This window comes from Coenobita brevimanus, chromosome 47, assembly GCF_032717465.1.
Source record: "Coenobita brevimanus isolate Jiangsu-jjx chromosome 47, ASM3271746v2, whole genome shotgun sequence".
NCBI lineage: Eukaryota > Metazoa > Arthropoda > Malacostraca > Decapoda > Coenobitidae > Coenobita > Coenobita brevimanus.
The window spans coordinates 5,919,300-5,941,350 of NC_137000.1; the positions used below are offsets into that span (position 1 = coordinate 5,919,300).

The window sequence follows — 22,051 nt, forward strand, 5'->3', positions numbered from 1 at the left end:
TCAACTTTCATTGTCAAATATAACTTTTCATTACCAAATTCGTAAAGCTAGCATATATTCTTCACTAATTATATATACAAGTGGAAATACATGTAATCACTCTCCTTATAACTAACACCATGTTGATTATTTTCACACTATGTAGGGTAGCAGATTAATCAGAGAGAGCAAACAATCCACCATCTCCATCCTGTGTATCCTCATACATGTGAAAAATCCATTTGGTAATGCATTATTCTAATGCATTACCAAACGAATTTTTCATTACCAAATTGGCCCACACTTGGTAATGAAAAATACCAAATGGCAACCTGACAGGGGAGGGGGGAGGGGGAGGAAGGAAGGGGTGAAGGGACCATGGTGTAACAGCTGTTTGGCGCCAGGCGGGAATTTCAAATTATGGGAGGGAAAAAAAGTCTGATTTTTTTCAATTTTTTTGCAGTTTTTGGCCATTTTGGGAATATTGGATCCCAGGAGGATTATGTCCGGTTAGTGGGGATGTTCGGATATTGGGCGTTCGGATATTAGAGGGATTACTGTAATTATATAAACTGGGTGAAATTCAGAAATAACAAAAATATTTATGGGACAGATACATTATTACTACCAAAATATATTCATCATTCATTATTCTCTCTCTACATACTCTTCTGCACATCTAAGCAAGTATGAACACCAGGAAAACCATCCATCCATACATCATCCAATCCTACGTTGCCCCATGAGGAACGCAGGAGCCCGGGGCTAGGCAAAATGGTCCTGACATTTAAGATGAAAGTGACCACCCTCACTCATCCTTGAGTGGCATTACGTGAGCAATAAACACCAACCTTCCCTTGGATATAAACCTGCACCAGCCCAATCTGACTGGAGTGTCTTAACTGCCCCCTAAACCACCAGGCGCCACAATTTGGTTATATGGCTGCCACCCAGCGTAGTAAATGGTGGTAGTAGTAGTAGTAGTAGTTGTTCCCTAGGCAGTCTGGCCAAACAGCCTTCCTTAAGGAAGGCCATGGCCGAGACCAGGCTTTCCCACAGAGCTCTCAAGGAGTGTATGTTGTATTGTTGGCATAGGTGATTGTGTGCGATGCAGTCTTCCATAATGTGCTTAATAGTATGGGGTTCTGTGCTGAGGCGGGCGAGGGGGAAGAGATGACAGTATTTGTGTATGATATCATGTGCTGGGTGTTGTTTTGATGTTCCTTGGCGTGTGTGGGTGTGCTGCCATGTAGTGTATTGGATGTTGTGGGTTTGTGGAGGCTGCAGCGAGAATTTGGGTGCCTCTCATGTCCAGGTGATCCTTGACTTTGAGGACTTTGGTTTCTTGATGTAGGTGGTCTGTAGGTGTAGTAGCTGTGCAGCCTGTGATTATTTTTAGGGCCTTGTTCTGTATGGTCTGTAGAGCGTTGTAGTGTGTTTTAGTGAGGTTAGAAGCCCAAGCAGGGCTTGCATAATTCATCACTGAACGTATATATTGTTTCTATACTGTGGTGGTGGTTTCTTTATTGTGTCCAAATGTTGTATAGGCAAGTGACCTCAGGGCACTGAGTCTTAGTGTTATTTTATTTTTAATGTTTGTGATGTGTTGTTTAAATGATACTGATGTATTGTATATTACACCAAGGATTTTGTGTGTGTGTGTGTGTGTGTGTGTGTGTGTGTGTGTGTGTGTGTGTGTGTGTGTGTGTGTGTGTGTGTGTGTGTGTGTGTGTGTTAGGGGAGTGTTGTTTATGGTGAGGTGTGGAATGTGTTTTGCTGTCCAGTTTGTGAGAAGGGTCACTGAAGATTTGGCTGGGGCTATTTTGAGCCTGTTTGTGGTGAACCGTTCGTGTGGTGTGTTGAGGTAAGGTTGGAGGATGTGTGCAGCTGTGTTTGCGTTTCGGTGTGTACATGTGAGTGTTATATCATCTGCATAGGAAGCTATGTGTATCTGTGGTGTTTGGGGTATGGGTATGTTGTGCATGTATAAGTTAAAGAGTGTAGGGGACAAAACAGATCCTTGGGGGGTTGCCATTTGTGAAGTTTCTGATGTTCAAAGACTGATCGGCAAATATTACATGTGCACATCTGCCTGCTAAGTAGTTTGCCAGCCATCTTTTTGTGTTATTGTGCATGTTTGTGCTGAATACTTTGTTTGTGAGGTTGTGGTGGGGGATGGCATCAAAAGCTTTGCTAATGTCTAGTGTGACTAGGAGTGTTCTGTGTGGTGGCCTAACTGAATTCATGCCATCAAAAATTCTCTGTGTAAGGTCCATAAGAAGGGTGTTTGTGAGTGAAGCGGCCTGAAGCCATGTTGTGATGGGGCTAGGGGGGTGTGAGGTGTAACTAGTTGTAGTACCAGTCATTCAGTGACCTTAGATGGGGTGCAGAGGAATGTGATGGGGTGTAGGAAATGGTTTGCTTGGGTACAGGAAACCAATTGGCTTGCCACTCAGTGTAGACTCACCCATAGGCAGAAAAGAGGAAAGAGTGAAGGAAAGAAAGACAGAAGAGAAAGTGCAAAGTCACCCACTGGAAGAAGGAAGAGGAAAGAATGAAGGAAATAAAGACAGAGGAGGAAGGAAGGAAGGAAGGGGCAGTCACCTGAGAGCAGCACTACATCATGTGGGTGGATGGTGAGTGACCCCACCTACCACACAACCAGGAAAACAAAATTACATAAAAAATTCCTACCAATACCTTTCACAAGCTATAATAACCCAGACAGGCTGACTATGGCATTTCTATTATTGAATCCAGTTATGCCTGACCCCAACCAACAATTCTAGATAAAATATGTCAAAATCAAAAGACCTTGAAAATTCTATAACATCATGCAGTAGGGTGCATGAGGTTTAACAAGGGGTTCGGCAGGGAGTGAGGTAAAATAATGAAACCTCGAAGAAAGCCAAGATTGTTCTGGAGCTATCTTGACTTCCACTTGATTTCTGATTCTGACTTTTCATATGTAAACAAACATTGAGCTATGTCACCTATGTGTCTAAATTAATCCTGTGATTTTCAAAAACAGAGCAATAAAACTGATTTCACCATTTGAACAAAACCATCCCAAAAGATGAGTGTAAGTCAAATGAAAGTCATGATGCACGACATTTACATTCTTATAAAAGCAGAGCTTTAATATACTATAGAAGTGATTGCCTTAACAAATAGTTAAAAGGTTTTACGTAAAGCTCAACCTTGGCAAACTGCTTTAATTTTGATGAAGGGTCCCTGGATGTGGTGATGACAATTTTCGGGTCCTCTACACCAGCCCATCGGTACTCATCATCAATGTCAGCCAGCCCTCCTGCCTCTGCCCCCAGCTCCACTGCAAGCTTTGGCCCTGAATCATCCCAGTCACCTCCAGCCATCAATTCCAATGCATTTTCCTGAAGTTCTGTTGGTATTTCTGTTCCACCTACAAGTTAAAAACAAGCATTTTATATTAATCCACTCATGATCACATTTCTCTCTTATTTTATGCCTGCTAATACAGATATTTTCATTCATCTTAGATCAAGTTCTAGGTGGCTGCATATGATAATACTGTCACCATTAACTCTCTCATCAAGAAAATTTTAGTAATGAATTTTATTCTGGCCAATGCCAGACAACTTTATCAAACTGACAGTGAATCCTACGAGACCGAAGGTATCGAGTACATGCACAGAACTATGTACAGTAGTAATACTAATGCACAGTACATGTACAATAATTATTTTATGATGTTGAAAGAATGAGTGTAAATGTAAATGTGTATGAGGGGAAGGGTGATGCCCTGGCAAGAGGAAACTATAGAAGTATAAAGCTTTTAGATCAGACATTGAAGGTAGCTAATGAAGAGAGTTCTAGAAGGTATGATTAGAGTGAGAGTGAATATTGATGAGATGCAGTTTGGGATTATGCCAGGCAGGGGGACCACTGATGCCATGTTCATTGTTTGAAAGCTCCAGGAAACATATATAGGAAAGAAAAGAGAACTGTACTTTGTTTTTGTTGATTTGGAGAAGACCTTTGACGAAGTCCCTAGTGAGGTGGTGTGGTGGGCAATAAGAAAGCTTGAGATTGAGGAGTGGTTGGACTGGGTGGTTATGGCCATGTATGTGGGTGCCTGCACCCAGGTAAGAGTGAATGAAGATCTGAGTGACGTGTTTCCCATGAATGTTGGTGTGCATCACAGGTCAGTTTTGAGTCCCTTGTTGTTTAACATGGTACATGAAGCCCTCTCATGTGACTTCAAAAATGGACTCCTGTGGGAGATGTCCTATGCCGATGATTTGGTGTTGATTGTAGAGAATGAAAAGGAGGCAGAGGAAAGATTTAGGAAATGAAGAGATGGTATGAGGCACAAGGGTTTAGGAGTATATGCAAATAAAACAAAAGTGATGATATCTAGGGTTGGTGGCAGTTCTGTCAAAGAAGAAAGTGAGTGGCATGTGCAGTTTGCCACAAGAGCGTGAGCAGTAATTCCATCTTGTGCAGTGTTTGTGATAAGTAGGTGCATGAGAGATGCAGTGGTATTAAAGGTAGACTGTGAGATAATGCTGATTTTATGTGTGTGGCATGTCAAGGAGAGCAGGTGGAGGTTGTCAGGCATGAAAGAATTGATCCCACTGGTGAGTTCTTAAGTGTGTAGAATACAGTAGTTTTGTTATTTGGGAGACATGTTATGTGCTGGAGGTCGGGCTGGAGCTAGCTCTGAGGCTAGGGTGAGAAGTGGTTTGAAGAAGTTTAGGGAGCTGTTGCCTCTCCTGACACTGAGTGGGCTCTCCCTACATGCTAAGGGATCTTTGTATGCAGCATGTGTTCGAAGTGTAATACTGTATGGTAGTGAGACCTGGGCAGTAAAGGAAGAGGATATTTGCAAGCTCAAGCATACAGAAATGACAATGATTAGGTGGATGTGCAATGCGTCCCTGTATGCAAAGCCTCGGGGGGCTGGGTTTACAATGGAAGAGTTGAGAGGCAGGATGGGACTGGAGTGTACTGGATTTATGATGAGGTGAAGTAGATTGAGGTGGTCTGGGCATGTGGAGAGGATGAGGGACGATAATTGGGTGCAGAAAGTGAGAAGCGTTCATATTGGGGGTGGGGTTGCGAAGGGTACCGAAAAAGACGTGGGACGAGGTCATTAAGTGTGACCTCAGGGTTAAGGGACTGAACAGGGAGGCTGCCACAGATCGAGCAGCATGGACAGCTGCCCTAAGGTGACCAAGGCTAATGCATGCAAGTGTGTTGGAGCCTTCAAAAACAATACGAAACTCCAGCCTCAGAATATTACAAACTACATATGAATTAAATGTAATATTAGCTGAATGTTTTCAAGAGAACCCTAGTGGCATATCACTTTCTAGTACTGTACTGGCAGAGACATGTACACTGCTTCCATCCTCTAACAGCATCAGTTATTAAACACATGACATTTTAGCTCAGGTTTATTATACTACATTCAGTCTGTGCAATGCCTTAATGCTCAAGCTTATTCGTACAGTAAATTTTTTTATTTATTTATTTTTTTTTTATGCGAGGAAGAAGGAACCAAAGGCCATGAGCCCGCAGTTACAGTTCCCTCCAAGAGAAAAACAAAATACAATAGAGAGTCAAATTCAAGATCCGATCATTTTGAGATGCCTGGACACACTGCATTTGAAAGACTGGAGATCATAGGCAGCAGGAAATACAGACAGAGGGAGACAGTTCCAGAGCTGACCTGTTGCATAAATGAAAGACTGGGAGTAACGGTTAACTCTTGCAATAGAGAGTTGGACAGAAAAGGGATGAGAGTTTGCTGCCAGACGGGTGCTACGCGCCCGTCGTAGAGGTGGAGGAATGCAAGCAGACAGTTCAGAGGAGCAGTGACCATTAAAGTAGCGATAGAAAAGAGATAAAGATGCAACAGTGCAGCGAAGAGACAGAGGTTGAAAGGAGTCAGTAAGAGGAAGAGAGTTAATGAGACGAAAAGCCTTTGACTCCACTCTATTGAGAAGAGCTGTATGTGGGAAGCCTCCCCACACATGAGAGTTGTGCTCCACACAGGGGCGGATAAAACCCCTGTATAGAGTCAACAATTGTGCAGAGGTAAAGAAAGAGCGGAGTCGGCTTGGCACACCCAATCTCTTGGAAGCAGATTTTACAAGAGATGTAATATGACCTTTCCAAGATAAGTCCCGAGTAAATGAAACCCCAAGCATGTTCAAGGATGATGCAGGATTAAGCTGAATATTATTAAACATTAGTGGGTATACCTGTGGAAGATTTTGTCGGGTTGATAGGTGTAAGAACTGAGTCTTAGATGCATTAAAAACAACCAGATTATTTTTACCCCAGTCAGAGATACGAGCCAAGTCATACATTAGGTGTGCCATAGCCTCATCCCTTGTTTGTTGAAGTAACTGTTGAGATGGGCGTTGCGGGAACCAAATGGAAAGGTGAAGAGTGGAGTCATCAGAGTATGAGTGGATAGGGTTAGATGTACAGCTTAGAAGATCATTGATGAATAAAAGGAAGAGAGTTGGTGATAGGACAGAGCCTGAGGAACACCACTGTTGATAGATCTAGGAGAAGAACGATGGCCGTCTACAACAGCGGCTATAGAACGACCAGAAAGGAAGCTAGCGATGAAGGCACAGATAGAAGGATAGAAACCGTAGGAGGGCAGTTTGGAAATTAAAGATTTATGCCAGACTCGATCGAAAGCCTTTGAGATGTCAAGTGCAATGGCAAAGCTTTCGCCAAAGTCCCGAAAGGAGGATGACCAGGAGTCTGAAAGGTAGGTGAGAAGATCGCCAGTGGAGCGTCCCTGACGGAACCCGTACTGACGATTGGAAAGAAGGTTGTAATAGGAAAGATGCTTTAAAATTTTTCTATTGAGAATTGACTCGAAAACTTTTGAAATACAGGACGTTAAAGCAACTGGATGATAGTTGGAGGGTTGGGAGTGGTCACCCTTCTTTGGGACTGGCTGAATGAGAGCAAACTTCCAGCAAGAAGGAAAGGTACAAGTTGACAGACAAAGGCGAAAGAGTTTGCATAGGCAGGGTGTAAGCACAGAAGCACAGTTCTTGAAAACAACAGGAGGGACCACATCAGGCCCATATGCCTTGTTAGTACTGAGGCCAGTAATGGCAGAAAATACATCAACTGAAGAAATTTTAATGTCAGCCATGAGGAAGTCAGAGGGGGGAAGAGATGGAGGAACAGCACCGGAATCGTCTAAGGTGGAATTGGAGGAGAAAGTCTGTGCGAAGAGATCTGCTTTATCAGTAGAAGAAATAGCTACAGAACCATCAGAGTAGAAAAGAGGAGGGAAGGATGATGAGGTAAAGTTGTTAGAAAGATTTTTGGCAAGGTGCCAGAAGGAGCGGGAAGAATTCGAGTTGGAGAGTTGAGAGCATTTAGCACTGTAAACACCTGCAGACTCACTTACCTTGAAGAGCAACTTTGACCTTGTCCTTCCTCTGCTGGGTGGCTAAATGTCGCTCCTGAATACTCTTACGATACAGATATTCTCGGCGCAATCTGGCCTGCTTTCTTAGGCTGAACCCACTCTGAATAAAAAGAGAACAATTACTGGTAAGTAAAATTGCCATCCTCAGCTGTATATTCACAGCCTAGTTCTCCATATTCAAGGCTTTTGATTTTTACATAGCGCAAGGATGCTGAAGTACAAGGACGTTTGTGGAAACATAAAACAGAGATGCTCTCTCAGACTATGCTCACAAGAATTAGGCCATTTCTGGTGATCAGCTATAGTGGGGGGAATGGGACAGTGGAAGGACCGTGACCCCATTTACCACTCCTGCTATCACACCATCACTCTCCATTTGTAACTCATCAGTCAGAAATAACCCAGTACTTTAGTGTGTGGGCTATGACAATGCATGTGTTTCATGTTTCCACAACCATATATTAGCCTACGGTAGACACAAAAAGTACATGACTGTTAAGTACAGTGCTCAGTACCTGCTACATACTGTACAGTATTAAACACTAACAACTTCAATCAAAGGCACACCTACTGACATCACTAAGCAAAAAGCTGCAGTGCAGCATGATATAGTTCAAGTTACACCACATCAAATAAGAGCTTATCATTATCATGACTCTTTTTCCTCACTTAATATGAGTTTCACCATATTATATGATATAATATATTCTACTCATGCCCAAGTCAACAGGTCATCATCATCATCATCTATGTTTAGCATCCTTCTCTTCCCAGTGCTGGGGTTGGAAGTGATACGAGTCGTCTCCATCTATCTCTGTCCTCCCCGCCTTTTTCTCTTATATTCAAACGTCTCACATCTTCCATAACCATTTGCCTCCAAGTTCTCTTCGGTCTTCTCACTGGTCTCCTTCCTTCTACTTCCAGCTTCATAGCCCTTCTTAAATGTTATCTTGCTCTCTTCTGCACACATGACTGAACCATCTCATATCTCATTCTCCGAATCCTATCCTCTATGTTCTCCACTCCATATTTTCTTCTCACCTCCTCATTTGACACTCTGCCTCTCCACTTAACTCTTGCCATAGCTATACCTCAGCATCCTTTGATCATAAGTCAACAGGAACCTCTCCAAACTTGCTGTCAGTGCCCATGTCTCTGCAGCATACAGCAGTACAGGTCTGATGCAGGCACAGTAGATCCTTGGACGGTGAACCAGCGGTATCCCCTGGTTCACTAACAGGCTGGTCAACAGGTTTTTTTTTTTCTACTACAAACTTGGCCAAATTTCCTATATAGTGAACAACAGCTTAAATGGCCAAAATTTTCATTGGTATACTGAAAAGAAAACTTTTTGTCTTACATCATAAAATATAATGGAAATCTGGGGGTCATGCCATTGGCATCCCCCTAGAATTAGGCATGGATATAAGTTTAAGCACCATAAATGCTCAAGGAGCATGGCAACAGCCTACTCAAGCTCCAAAGGAAAACTACTAATACAAACATGTGAAAATACAGTACAGTAATCCCTTGATTATCCAACATAATAGAGCCAAAGGGAGTTCGGGTATGGGCTCCGTCCAGATAATGGACTTCTCCCCTGGCCACCCTATGTACATACCCTAACTTTGAAAGCCTTGTTGCCAAATATCGCAACAGCGACAGTGAAAGTGAGCGATAAAAATGAAGTGCGAGCGGCTGACAGGAACGAGAATAAAGTGACAGGCGTAAGGCAGAATAAAAGTGCGCCGCAGTGGTCTTTATCATTCCTGCTTCACATTACTGGCAGTGAGAGTGAATTTTATTGCCGTAATAGTGACATGCGAGCCTATGGGAAGTACTATTCATCATTCATTCATTCATTGCCAGACGCCATGTATCCCAAATGGGGTGGCCAACGGCCATGCCACGTTGAGTACACCGCTTCCCGTCCGATCAGCGAAGTTAAGCAACGTTGGAAGTACCATGATTGAAAATAATGTAGTATATGTGTTTTTAGCTGTGAAAATGGAAATGTTTGTTGAGCGACGGGAAGACCGTCGCCGCGCTGCATGTCAGCCGTACGCTCCATTGATTTTAGCCTTATTTTCAATGCTTATTGTACAAATATGGATTCCAAACTACCTGTACGTTGTAGTATAAAGTTTACTGTGACAGAATGAGGCTGTGGTAGAGGGGAAACCGGGTTGCTGGAGGTGTGAAAGTGAAGGTTTTGTTACCTAACTTTGCAAGTCTCCATAAGTCCTTGGGTAGTCCATGAAGGCTCAACACCTGTCTCTGGAGAAAGCTGAATGTAAGTACTATCTGCCATACCAAGTATAATGTTCTAGGGTTAATCTCTGATTTTTGGCTAATATTTTCCTACAGGTACTCAGACCGCGATCAAACCCCGCCACACGGGGGGGGTCGGCTGTCCATGGCCGCGTTTTAGGGGTTAATAAAGCGTGTTGATTTTTTTTACCGATTTTGATGACATTTTAGACTAAACGTGTTCAGGTTGATTAATAAATCATTTCTAGACTTTGATTAATGTGTTTTAGGCTTTTATCCACTGGCGGGGTGAATATTGTCCTTTTGGGGTACAGTTGACTAAGCTTGATTTTTCCCAGACTTATATCAGATGATTTTCAGATTTTATTTGTTGGTTTTAGTGAGTTATTTAAAGGTGTTAGACTTAGGTTAGTTTCTTTAACAGCTGTTAGGCCATTTAGATTGGCTTTAAACTTGTTTTGGGGCTCATCTGGGTGGGTTTAGGACTTGGTTGGGGGGGGGAACCTAAGACTCAAAAATGCATCCCTATACAGTGTTTTACATGTTAAATCTACTCCAAGATATGATACCCCACTTAACGATGGGCCTTTACTTAACCTTCTGCATTGTTATACCGGGGTATACCTGTATGTAGCCTACTTATCATCTCTTTTGAAAAAAAAAAAAAAAAAATCTATACAATACTGTATGTGGAACACAAGAGAAAATAGTAAAGGTGAACTACAATAACCGTAACTGGAAAGTAATCAGAGACTAACCAAAGGGCTGCCATTGCAAAGGCAATAGCTCGGTTTTATTTTACAAGTACACAACATGGAACCCAGTACAATAAGGGTCATAGAGAGTCTATTTATTGCCAGACGCCATAATCCCGTAAGGGGTGGCCACTTGACTTTGAGTTATTTGTTTTACGGGGAGGGGCACTAACCCTCCACCAACCCACTTGTTGACACGTAGGAAGCACGTATGGTTTGGTTATATGGTTACCACCCAGTGTTGTAAATGGTTTCTTGGCTTACAGAAAACCATTTGGCTTGTCACTCAATGTAAAGCCACCCATAAAGGAAAGAAAAGCAATAAGAAGTGACAGGAAAGATGGGAGAAATAGGAAGAGAGGAGGGCAGGCACAGAAAAAGAATGATAAAGGCTAAGGAAGAAGCAGGCAGCACTACACCAAGTCAAAGGCTTTTCGCCTCATTAACTCTCCTCCTCTTACTGACTTCCTTCAACCTTTGTCTCTTCGCCGCACTGTTGCATCTTTATCTCTTTTCTATCGCTACTTCAATGGTCACTGCTCCTCTGAACTGTCTGCATGCATTCCTCCACCCCTACGACTGGCGCGTAGCACCCGTCTAGCAGCAAACTCTCATCCCTTTTCTGTCCAACTCTCTAATGCAAGAGTTAACCGTTACTCCCAGTCCTTCATTTATGCAACAGGTCAACTCTGGAACTGTCTCCCTCTGTCTGTATTTCCTACTTCCTATGATCTCCAGTTTTTCAAACGCAGTGTGTCCAGGCATCTGGAAATGATCGGATCTTGAATTTGGCTCTCTCTTATACAGTATTTTGTTTTTCTCTTGGAAGGAATAGTTTTGTAGGCTCATTGCCTTTGGTTCCTTCTTCCTCACATTAAAAAAAAAAAAAAAAAAAAAAAAAAAAGTGAGTGGATGATGGTTGCCACCACCTACCTCCAAGAGAGGTAGGCCATAAAAAAAGATAACTTTCTGGTTCTATTAACGTTTCAACCCCTAACAGAATTCATTATTTTTCTGTTTGCCAATAGACAGCTCCCTCAATGACAAGAACTTTGAATACCAACACTTACCACTGCAACTCAGTAATAATGACTATATAGTTTTTTTATTTTCTGAATTTCAGTCAGAAGCTAGTCTTGTTGCGGCCGGATCTGGTGAGTTATGAGGGCGTGCATATGTTGGTTTCCACCACATTTTACCGGCCTTGAGCAGTGGCCAATAAGCAACCTGATGTCAAAGGCGGTCATTTTGCATGAGTCATGGACTATGGCCAATAAGCGACCTCCTTACAATTTCCTTTGTTTTAGGGCAATCATTTCAAACCTAATTTCCCTAAATAGGAAAGGGAGGCCCTTCATATGCGATATGAATTTGAATTTAGTCTAGCTATGGTGTCCGTCCAGTGCAGATGTCCAAGTTGTGACTATGGGTTTTATGAATTCATTGTGAATTAAGATTAGTTCAGTTAATACAGCATGGCCTTATACAAGGTTTGGTTTGATTGGTTAGGTTAGGTTAGATTAATGAAAAAAAAAAAAAAGAAAAAAAAAAGACAGTTATTTCAGTTAATACAGAACAGCCTTACATAAAGGCTAGGTTTGATTAGTTGGGTTAGATTAGCTTAATGATAAAAACACAGTTAATCAAATATATAATTCTTTTTAACATATTTTAGTGATTTCTGTACGATTCTTATTGCTGAATATATTGCAGAATGCCTGTTTTGCGAAGGCTGAAGTAGGGAAAGGGAGGGATAATAGTCGAACAAGTAATTTGCGTTAAAATCGATACCGGTAATAAAAATCCTACTGAAAACACTAATCTCAGCATTGTTCTGAAAAATAAAATTAAAGGGGAGTTGAGAGCTTAAACAATAATTTTACCTTTTTTCTTTAAATATGATACCATTCACAAATGCATAATAACCAAGATATTAATACCTAAAAACCTACTCCTATTCGCTTAAGCATATGTGTGTTTGTATATCTGTTTACAGCTGACTTTCTAGGCATGTGCTCCTTCCCACCTGTTTTTGGTTTCAGCCAATTGGAGGGAATTTGATTATATTAGCCAATGAAATTGAATCGCGCTCCTATGGAGGCCAATGCAAGGGGATTCAAAATCAGTTTGAAAATGGCTACCGCTGAGGATGCATGTATCACTTTTTCTTTTCTGCGCCGTTAGGTTAGTGTAACTTCTTGGGCAACAACTTTTTCTGCATGTTTTGGATGATTTTACCTCCAATTTTGTCGGATTTGCTACATTCGTGTGGTGGGGGAAATGGGCACAAGTACCTCCGACAAAACTGTCAGAATAATTTAAAAAACATAAAAAAAAAAATTGTTGTCCAATAATAGGGGCGTACTGTGTACTTGTAAAATTTTACCATAATTCCACATCTATATCTAACGTTACCTACTGATTACACAAACTAATTTCCCTGTACTCTCTGGGTGGCTGTTGATGCGCTAATAACCGAACCCTTGCTGTTACTTTCACAAATGCGTAAAAGAAGGAATATTACCATTTTGAAGTTAATCAACACCGCCCAAGCACGTGTCACACCTCCTCTCGAATGTTTACGTTCCGGGAATCTCACGGCAATTCGTCAGCTCGGCTTCGGCTTCGCCCAGGGACCAACTTCGCCATCACAACAAAAACAAGACATTTTCCCGTCTGGACGATTCCCCGTCACACGAGTATTTAGTGAATATAGTAGTCTTAAGTTATATGAGTTATAAGCGTGACGTTGGCTTATTGTTTTTATAATAAATGTGAAATGTATTAAGTTTATGGCTTTAGTGGAAAAAATACAAAATATATAGTGCGATGAGAATCAGGTGGTGAAGTGGCTCTCATCGAAATGTTAATAACATTAACGTATTTCTGACGAATCTGAAATTCATGTTGATGTTTATGAATTTAGTCAAGGGTCTGTAATGGCAGAAAGGCCATGAAGGTAACCAACACACGAAGCGCGACGTCTGGTGGTGGTGATGGTGGTGACGGCGGTGATGTATCCATGGCAACAGCCGTAGTAGATATCAGGGAGAGAACAGATTAAGGCAACGAATGGGGGAAAGGAGGGAGGGATGGAGGAAAGTTACGACAGCCTGGATGAAGGAAAGTTGCAAGATCCTGGATGAAGGAAAGTTACGAGAACCTGGGTAATGGAAAGTTATGAGAACCTGGATGATGGAAAGTTACGAGAGCCTGGATGATGGAAAGTTATAACAGCCTGGATGGAAGAAAGTTACGAGAGCCTGGATGAAGGAAAGTTACGAGAGCCTGGATGAAGGAAAGTTATGAGAGACTGGCTGATGGAAAGTTACGAGACCCTGGATGAAGGAAAGTTACGAAATGATGGATGGAGGAAAGATAAGAATGGGGGAATGATGGAAAGTTTAGAATGGCGGGAGGATGGAAAGCTGAAAATACGTCCTCAAGCTACCAAGATGACCCAAGGAGATGTAACAAAAGAAAGAAGAAAATGGAAGAAAAGTGAAAATACTTCGTAGAGGGGTGGGAATGAGGAGGAGGATGTGACTAGGGGCGTAGGTAAGATTTGCCTGAATATGGGGTAACTGAAGGAGAACACTATATGGGGATAAATGTCACAACAATAAGTGACTACTGCACAGGTACTGTACATTCTTTTGTTGTGGTCAGTTGAGCCTGAAGGTTTTTAAAATGCTCGGGAGGCCACCTACCATATAGTCCCCGCCCCAGCTACTACCACAGAAAATCCTCGCTAAACAGACGAGAGGCAGCCTTCCTCGCAAGAGGGGCACAGAAGACGTGCACACGCCACCACTAGCTGCCATTCTCGCCCCGAGCCGCAGCCCATCTGCAGTCCCAGCCCGAACCCCAAGTACTGCGAACGGCAAGAGATCTTCAGTCCAGTACTGGCTCGACGCTGTACTGACGAGAAGGCTCGATGTTTCTCTGACTTCGGCTTGGCTCAATGCAAACCAATGACGTTGGCTTGATGCGACATCCATCCTGAACCGGCTCGACGCAGTTCAGCCAGGAAGAAGCCACGACGTCCCTACTTACCTACTGAACTGGCTCGATGTGGTTCCGCTAAGAAGCTACGACGTCCCTCCTCGTCATCTGAACTGGCTCAACATGGTTCAGCTCCGGAGAAGCCACGACGTCCCTACCCAGCATCTCGGCCCAACGCAGTTCAGCCCCAAAAGCCACGATGTATCCCTGACTTGGACCGACTGCTACAGGACAACCCGATCCCCGGAGTGACCTCTTTCCCCGGGCCCCCACTTCCACGCCCCCTCAGTCCCCTGCCCCCTATAACTGGAAAAGTGATCCTGGCGACACCACTGTATAACCTTGCCGTCCCGACTTTCTCGGGTTCCTTCTAACCTCTTTATGTGCCCACTTTGGGAACAATACACACTAACGTCTGTCCCCCAAGTCCATAGGGAGAGCTAGATATCGGGTGCCTCACTTTTGGAACTAGAGCCGTAGTCTCACCCCGTCCTGATCTATACTTTTAACAACACCCAAGAGTATAGACGTAAACTCACCTCCCAGGTCTCCCCTTTTTTTTTTTCCGGTGTATAGACATTGTGGCGATCTCCCTAGTGCACTTGAAGGAAAGTTCCCTTCAGGCCCTCAGATTGTGACCTCATATCCCAAGTTGACGTACATTTCCCTCACATTGCTTTTATGTCTCAGGCTGAACGTGCCAAAGTTGTAACTAGAGTGTAAGGATAACAATAAACCTATGTTATCGGCACGCTAAGTTTGTGTGCTCACCTTGTACTATTAGAGTGTATCATAAATGTGTTTCTTCCTGTTTAGAAGAACCAATAGAAACCAAGTTTACGCCAGCATAACAGTTTTCATGGGGGATATCCCAACCCCCAAAGTTTGGTGGGGGTATTTATTAACTGTGATCATGTTTTTGTACTTTCAATTAATAAAATTCATATCAATTAACGCTTTTCACTCTGGTTCTTATCATTGACCTGCATGTTTTTAGTATTGTCAAACACTCCCAACATCTCACTGCACTCCTGGGGGGCAAAGTTATATTGCTTTTATCTAGGTGCTGTTTTGATCTCAGCAATGTACTTTAAACTGGGGTTCTGTTTGATTATGCTGCACTGCTGTGATAACATTTTCCCCGTCTACAACTCCTTGGACGTGAACCTACTCCTTCAGATTGAATTCTTCGCTAACTAGAAACTACAACCCTAAGAGTCCTGTAAATTGCTGGGTCTTGAAATAAACCCTCCATTTACTGCCTGAGATGCTGGATCCAGGTATATTTCCCTTGCACAGTGCGGGCAAGTCACCTCCTCTGCATTCTCCAAGAACCGCATCTCTCCGCCCTTTGGCTTCTTCCTGAGGCATATGCAATATCATTGTAAGTCTTTTCTATCAGGTGACCTGTGTTTGATTATGCTGCACTACTAAGATAACCTTTTCCCTGTCTACAGCTCCTTGGACGTGAATCTCCTCCTTTAGATGTAATTCTTTGCTAACTAGAAACTACAACCCTGAGAGTTCAGTGAACTGCTGGGTCTTAAAATACCCTCCATTTGCCCTGAGGTGCTGGATCCAGGCATATTTTTTCTGCAGAGTACGGGCAAGTCGTATCCTCGGTAAATTTTCGGAATACACCCAGCTAACGGACACTGAAATTAATATGCTCATTGTTGAATTTAAACAATTCTAAGCGTTTTCTCTTATATAAGCAGAGGGCATGGTGGCTCAGAGGTAGAGCTTCGAGCTCGTGGCCGGGGGGTCGTGAGTTCAAGCCTCGCCCGGGACTGCCGTGTCGGGAGTGGTAGCGCGCTCCAGTAACCTAGCGAGGCTATATGGCCTTAGTTGCCTAGCTCGGGAATTAAATCTTATATAAGCATTCGTCGCAGATGTTTTTTGTACACAAAAAAAGGATGGGGGGGGGGAGTCTCCAGCTAATCTCCATCTTTCATTGTATCCAACCTAACCTGACCTAATTTAATCTAACTTAAACCTAACCTATTTTAATCCAGTCTGGACATAGATTCAATAACAGCTGAGGGAGCTACAAGCTGAAAAACCCCACTCCCATTCCTTATCTACTTAGTAGCCTACTTAAGAGTGCATTTGCGACGGATATACACGTAGAAGAAAAATTGATTGAAATTACATAAACTGAATGACGTACACATAAATTTCACTCTATGTTAGTTGGGTGTATTTCCGAAATACTGTAATGTCGTATCTGCGCATTCCAAGCATCGCATCCCTCCGCCCTTTGACTTCCTCCTGACTTGTATGCAACATCACTTTAAGTCTTTTCTGTCAGGATTCTTACTGCCTCTAGATGATCTTGATAATTTTGGTGAATTCTGTAATCACGAAATTAGAATCAGACTCCAGTAACCCTTCCATAGTCTTACCCCAAGCTTAGTAAAGTTGGCCGACGGTAGCAAGAGTACAATTAAGAATACATCATTGAACTGAAAGGATCAACTTCTTCACTCTGATTATATATTTCAAATTTTACTCTTGCCATCTGTATGCTTTATGCTCACACGGGGTGGATATGGGTAGAGGGAGGTGGGAGAAGCGATCCAACTTCCTTTAGCACGAAAACTAAGCGATGGGTGTCTCCATATACTCGTATCCCTAAGGTTGTGATAACATCAGGCAGCTGGTAATCCCTTTGACATTAAGGCACTGGAGATTATGATGATAAAACAGTATTCTCCTCAGTAAGATAAAGAATAAAAAGTCCAAAGCATATCTTCAGGTTGAAGAAGTCAATGGGGACTGTTTATGGCACAACTTCAGCCTAACGAGTCTCTCCTAATCTGAATACACTTGTTCGGCAATAACCCTTAAAAAAAAAAAAAAAAAAAAAAAAAAAACGCAAATGAACATATACTTTCTAAGGTACAGACAAGAATATCATCCCAGGGTCTGACGAATACATAACGGAAAAACTGAAACTATAGTAGTGATAGAGTTTTCATTGTACTCGTATTTTAACATTTGTAAATTTTCTTCACACTGAACTTGGAAGATAACTGTACTTGTTTCTTGCACCGTACAACAATGCCTTAAAGCAACATTACTTCTTCCTTAAGGCCGCTTTCACACGAGGCCACTGGTGGCCGCAATTAGTTGCCTCCCGTAGTTTTCAATGGAACCTTTCATACGAGGCCACTGTGGTTGCACGGCCGGCAACTAGCTCCCGGCGGTGGCTCGCTCGCGCCACTAGTGCCCGCTACTGGCGGTGGCTCCCACTCGCTGTAAAGCATTGTTTCAAATCGGGGCTTTCATACGGCGCCACCAGTCGCCGCCAGCAAGGCAAGGAGAAGGAGCTCTTCCTGTGACGCCATTCTTTCAACTGAGAACCGTGCCAAGAGTGGCGGCCACCGGTGGCCTCGTGTAAATGCAGCCTAAGAAAGCAGTGTCAAAATCCAACAGGCGGTTTATCTATTTTACTTTTTTGACAGGACGATGGTATCTGAAAATATAAGAGACTGCTAATGGAACAACCAAAACGAAGGAATAAACTGAAAATGTGTGCGCATTACATTGGCATCGCACAACCGAGCTTGGCCATCCTACATAACTCGGTTACAATATGGAATACTTTAATGCGCTGGAATTCTGACCTCTGGGAAAGAATAGTTTCGTTTTTAAAGGCTTTAACATGCTTGCATGCGTCGGTCTTGGTCACCTAATGACGGCTCTCCGTGCTGCTCGATCTCTGGCAGCCTCCCTATGCAGTCCCTTATTCCTGTCACAATGACCTCGTCCCAGGTCTTTTTCGGTCTACCTCTCGCAACCCTACCCCTAACGTTAACTTCTCATTTTCTGCACCCAATTATCATCCCCCATCCTCTCCATATGCCCAAACCATCTCAGTTTACCTCTCTTCATCACATCGTCCCATCATACCTCTCAACTCTTCCATCGTAAACCTAGCCCCCCCTCCCACAGGCCTCGCACTCAAGGACACTGCAGATCCACCTAATCGGGGATTTCTGTACGTCTGAGCCTGCCAATATCCTCTTCCTTTACTGCCCAGATCTCACTACCATACAGCATTACGAAGTACATTCCTAATACTGCCGCATACAAAGATCCCTCAGCACAGAGGCAGAGCTCTCTCAACGTCAGGAGAGGCAACAGCTCCCTGAATTTCTAACCACTCCTCACTCTAGCCACAGAGTGCAATCCCGTCTCCCAAACATCAAAACTCTCCACATTCTCAAGAGACTCACCAGCAAGATCAATCCTTTCACGCCTGACAGTCTCCACATGCAGAATAATGAAGAATTAATATCCAGCCATAATATGGTTATATGGCACTGTAGAAGTAGAGTGAAAATACAGATAATACTGGGGAAATATTCTCTCCTCCCTTTCCAATGGGGAACCCATTGGAAGGAGGGAGTGCTGGGTGAAGAACTGTGCCACTGTAACTTCTCCATAATGACGATCTTTATATACTTTGCTCTTGCATACTCAATTGAGTGCCCTAGTCCACGTTCTTTCCTCACACAACCTATAGCCTCCTGAAGAGGGACAGTACTGTATAGTAACCGATTCAGAAGTACGGGCAGCTTCTTGACATTAGTTCTCGCGGTCTTTCTATCAGTGCAAGAAGATCGTACGGCTGTATTAAAACACTGAGCATGCATCTAGAAAGAACACTCTCCCTTGCACTAAGGAAGGTCAGACTAGTTTTGTTACATGACTGTTCCGATTACCATATACATATCAAAATTCAGCATTCACGATATTTCGGGTATCATTACCTTAAGAGACAGCAATTTTTCCTGAACAGCAGGTATAATATATTAAGATGATAAGTCACCGGCTCACTGGTACTAATCGAACGATTTGGGTTTGTTTATGACACCCGTCAAACTGTCATCCGCGATATCAGTAAAATAATCACATCAATATGCGATTCCAGATGGGAACACTCTCTCACACTGCGATGGTGTCTTTATGTTTCACAGTTATGCCATGAAACGAGCTTAAACAGCTTAGGCGAGATTAAACAATCATCAATAACCTCTCCTGGGGATGGGAGGGAAAGAATACTTCTTCAACATACCTGCTTGTCGTACGAGGCGACTTATAAAAGAGATCTTTTTGTCTCGTCTTTCTCTTCTCAGTGTTTGTCTGTCTGTCCTCTTCTTTCTTACCTCTCTTCTTGATATTTTCGTGTTTCTTACAACCGTTATTTCCCTCCACTCTTACAATGCCATATAGCCATATTATGGCTTGGTGCTAATTCTTCATTATTCCTTCTTTCCTTTCCGCAATGTCTTGTTCTCAGTATATCAGTACGTCTTCACTGCCTCCTACACATAGTCCAGGGTGACACTGCTTGCATCACTGGTCATTTTAACAGGATGGTCATGACAGCACCAAAGACAAAATTTACGAAAAAGCGTGATTATCATATCATTCTAGTGCTAATTTCACATAATCATATCAATGTTTATCTGATAAAACACCGCCGGAGTATGGTACTTTGATGGCAAATAGTACGACTGAAGCATGGATAAATTAACCAGCCAACAGTACTACTGTAGTAACAAGCCTAAAGAAGGTTTTAATCGTTAGGAACGATGCATGCATTTCACTTGATTGACTTTCAAACGTGCTAGTAGCCCTCAGTTGCAGATCAATACGACGAGCATCAAAAAATGTCAGGTCCAGCAATAAGTTACAGTACCTATAGAATGTGATGCCCAATAAACATCAGTGATGCAATGAGATTAAGCGGCATAACGATGATTATGGTGGAAGGGCACAGTGAAGCCAATGAACTTCTGTTCATGAAGCTCAACTCACATTCACATGCTCATATATATATATATATATATATATATATATATATATATATATATATATATATATATATATATATATATATATATTCATCATCTAATCCAGTTGTTGCGCCATGAGGAACGTAGGAGCCCGGGGTTAGGCAAGTCGGTCGACATTTGTGATGAGTGACCAGTCTCTCTCATCCCGAGTGGCATTACGTGAGCAATAAAGCCCATACCACCTATCTGATATAAACCTGCACCGACTGGAACATCTTAATTGCCCACTAAACCACCAGGTGCCATAAATTGGTTATATGGTTATAACCAAGTGTGGTAAATGGTTTCCTGGTGTACAGGAAACAGTTTGGCTTGTCACTCAGTGTAGAGTCGCCGGTAGACAGAAGGAAGAGGAAAGAAGGAAGGAAAGAAAGAAGCGGAAGGATGGCAGAAGGAAAGAAGTGGAAGGATGGCAGAAGGAAAGAAGAGGAAAGGGCAGGCACCCGAGAGCAGCACTACATTAACCCTTCGTGAGCTGATGGGGTCCCTGTGGACCTCAACATGTTTTGAAAATTATGCCATTAAGCCATTTCTTATTTTTTCAACCTGACTGTCCCTGACTTTTATTGTAGATGGTTGTTGTATATGCACATAATTTTTGAGCAAAAAAGCTTGTAGCATTTAGGAGTGACAGTGTAAAAAATGTGTGTGGGGTCCACTGGGACCCCACTTCGCCTTCCGTGTGACTAATTTTTGTTTTCTGATTTTTCAGATTTTTGACATCTAAAGACAATGTCAATTCCAAAATCAAAGTTTTATAACAGAAATTTGTTGGCAGATAATGACCAACCCGATATTTTTGAAGACAATGATTCAGACAGTGATTTATCTGACGGTGATGAGTATGTTTGTGATGACTGTCTACCATAACCATTTTGCTGCATAACATTGTACAAATCTCTTTTCTTTGTATTTGTGAAAACAAGTATTATAATTTAGTTGTTTTCCCATTATAAAAGTAAGTTTTCTTTATATCTGCATGATACTGAAAACCAAAATTTTTGTATCTAATTTGAAACTAATTAGGATAGCTTTATTTTATGATGAGATGGAGGGATGGGGTGGAGAGGTATATGAGAAAGGGGTGTGTGAGTTGGGAGCAGGGCAGTGAAATGGCGGGGGACAGGGCGACTTGGAGGCGATTTGTTTGTGGCCACCCCAAACGGGATTGAGGCGTCTGGCAATAGATAGATAGTTACCATACTTTATACCAGAGCTTGTAATTATGTAAAGAACCTATTCAATAAGTACTGACAATCAAACATTCAAATAAGTGTAGTTTGAGTGCAACCAGACTGAAACTTTAATAAATTTCTGATCAATGTAAATAATTTTCTAAAAAATTCAATATAAAATAAAAAACAAAACAAAAGGGACACTGGTGGGTTGGCTCCACGTTTTTTTTTTTTTTTTTAATAACAGAACGGAGGAAGAAAAAACAAATGGGAAAAAAAAGAAAATCCATACACCAGATTACTGGTGTCCTCTGTTCATAAAATATCTGTAACAGTTAGACTTGAACAGTTGTAGGTTGAAATTTGGAGGAAAACAACTCTGGGGAAGCGAGTTCCAGAGAGATGCAGTTCAGGGAATGAAAGAATTCTGATAGGCAGAAGTTCTGCAATATGGTTGAGTGACATTCCAGTCATGAGCGCTACCAGATGCCTGTGTAGCACGAGGGAAGGCATGGAGAGGTGGCACCATGGACGCAACTTCGTCTGAGC

At 42.5% G+C, this 22,051-nt stretch overlaps 1 protein-coding gene across 1 annotated transcript in view; it reads right to left on the reverse strand.

The window, feature by feature from the left end:
* Positions 1 to 13,025, reverse strand: part of LOC145398919 (U3 small nucleolar ribonucleoprotein IMP4) — a 35,687-nt gene extending 22,662 nt beyond the window's left edge. The window contains exons 1-3 of the mRNA XM_080271652.1: positions 12,980 to 13,025; positions 7,409 to 7,529; positions 3,180 to 3,400 (exon numbers count right to left, since the gene is read on the reverse strand). Coding sequence (XP_080127778.1) covers positions 3,180 to 3,400; positions 7,409 to 7,529; positions 12,980 to 12,982 — 345 coding nt within the window. The 5' untranslated portion in view covers positions 12,983 to 13,025. The remainder of the gene's footprint in view (positions 1 to 3,179; positions 3,401 to 7,408; positions 7,530 to 12,979) is intronic.
* Between the last annotated feature and the right edge of the window lie 9,026 nt (positions 13,026 to 22,051).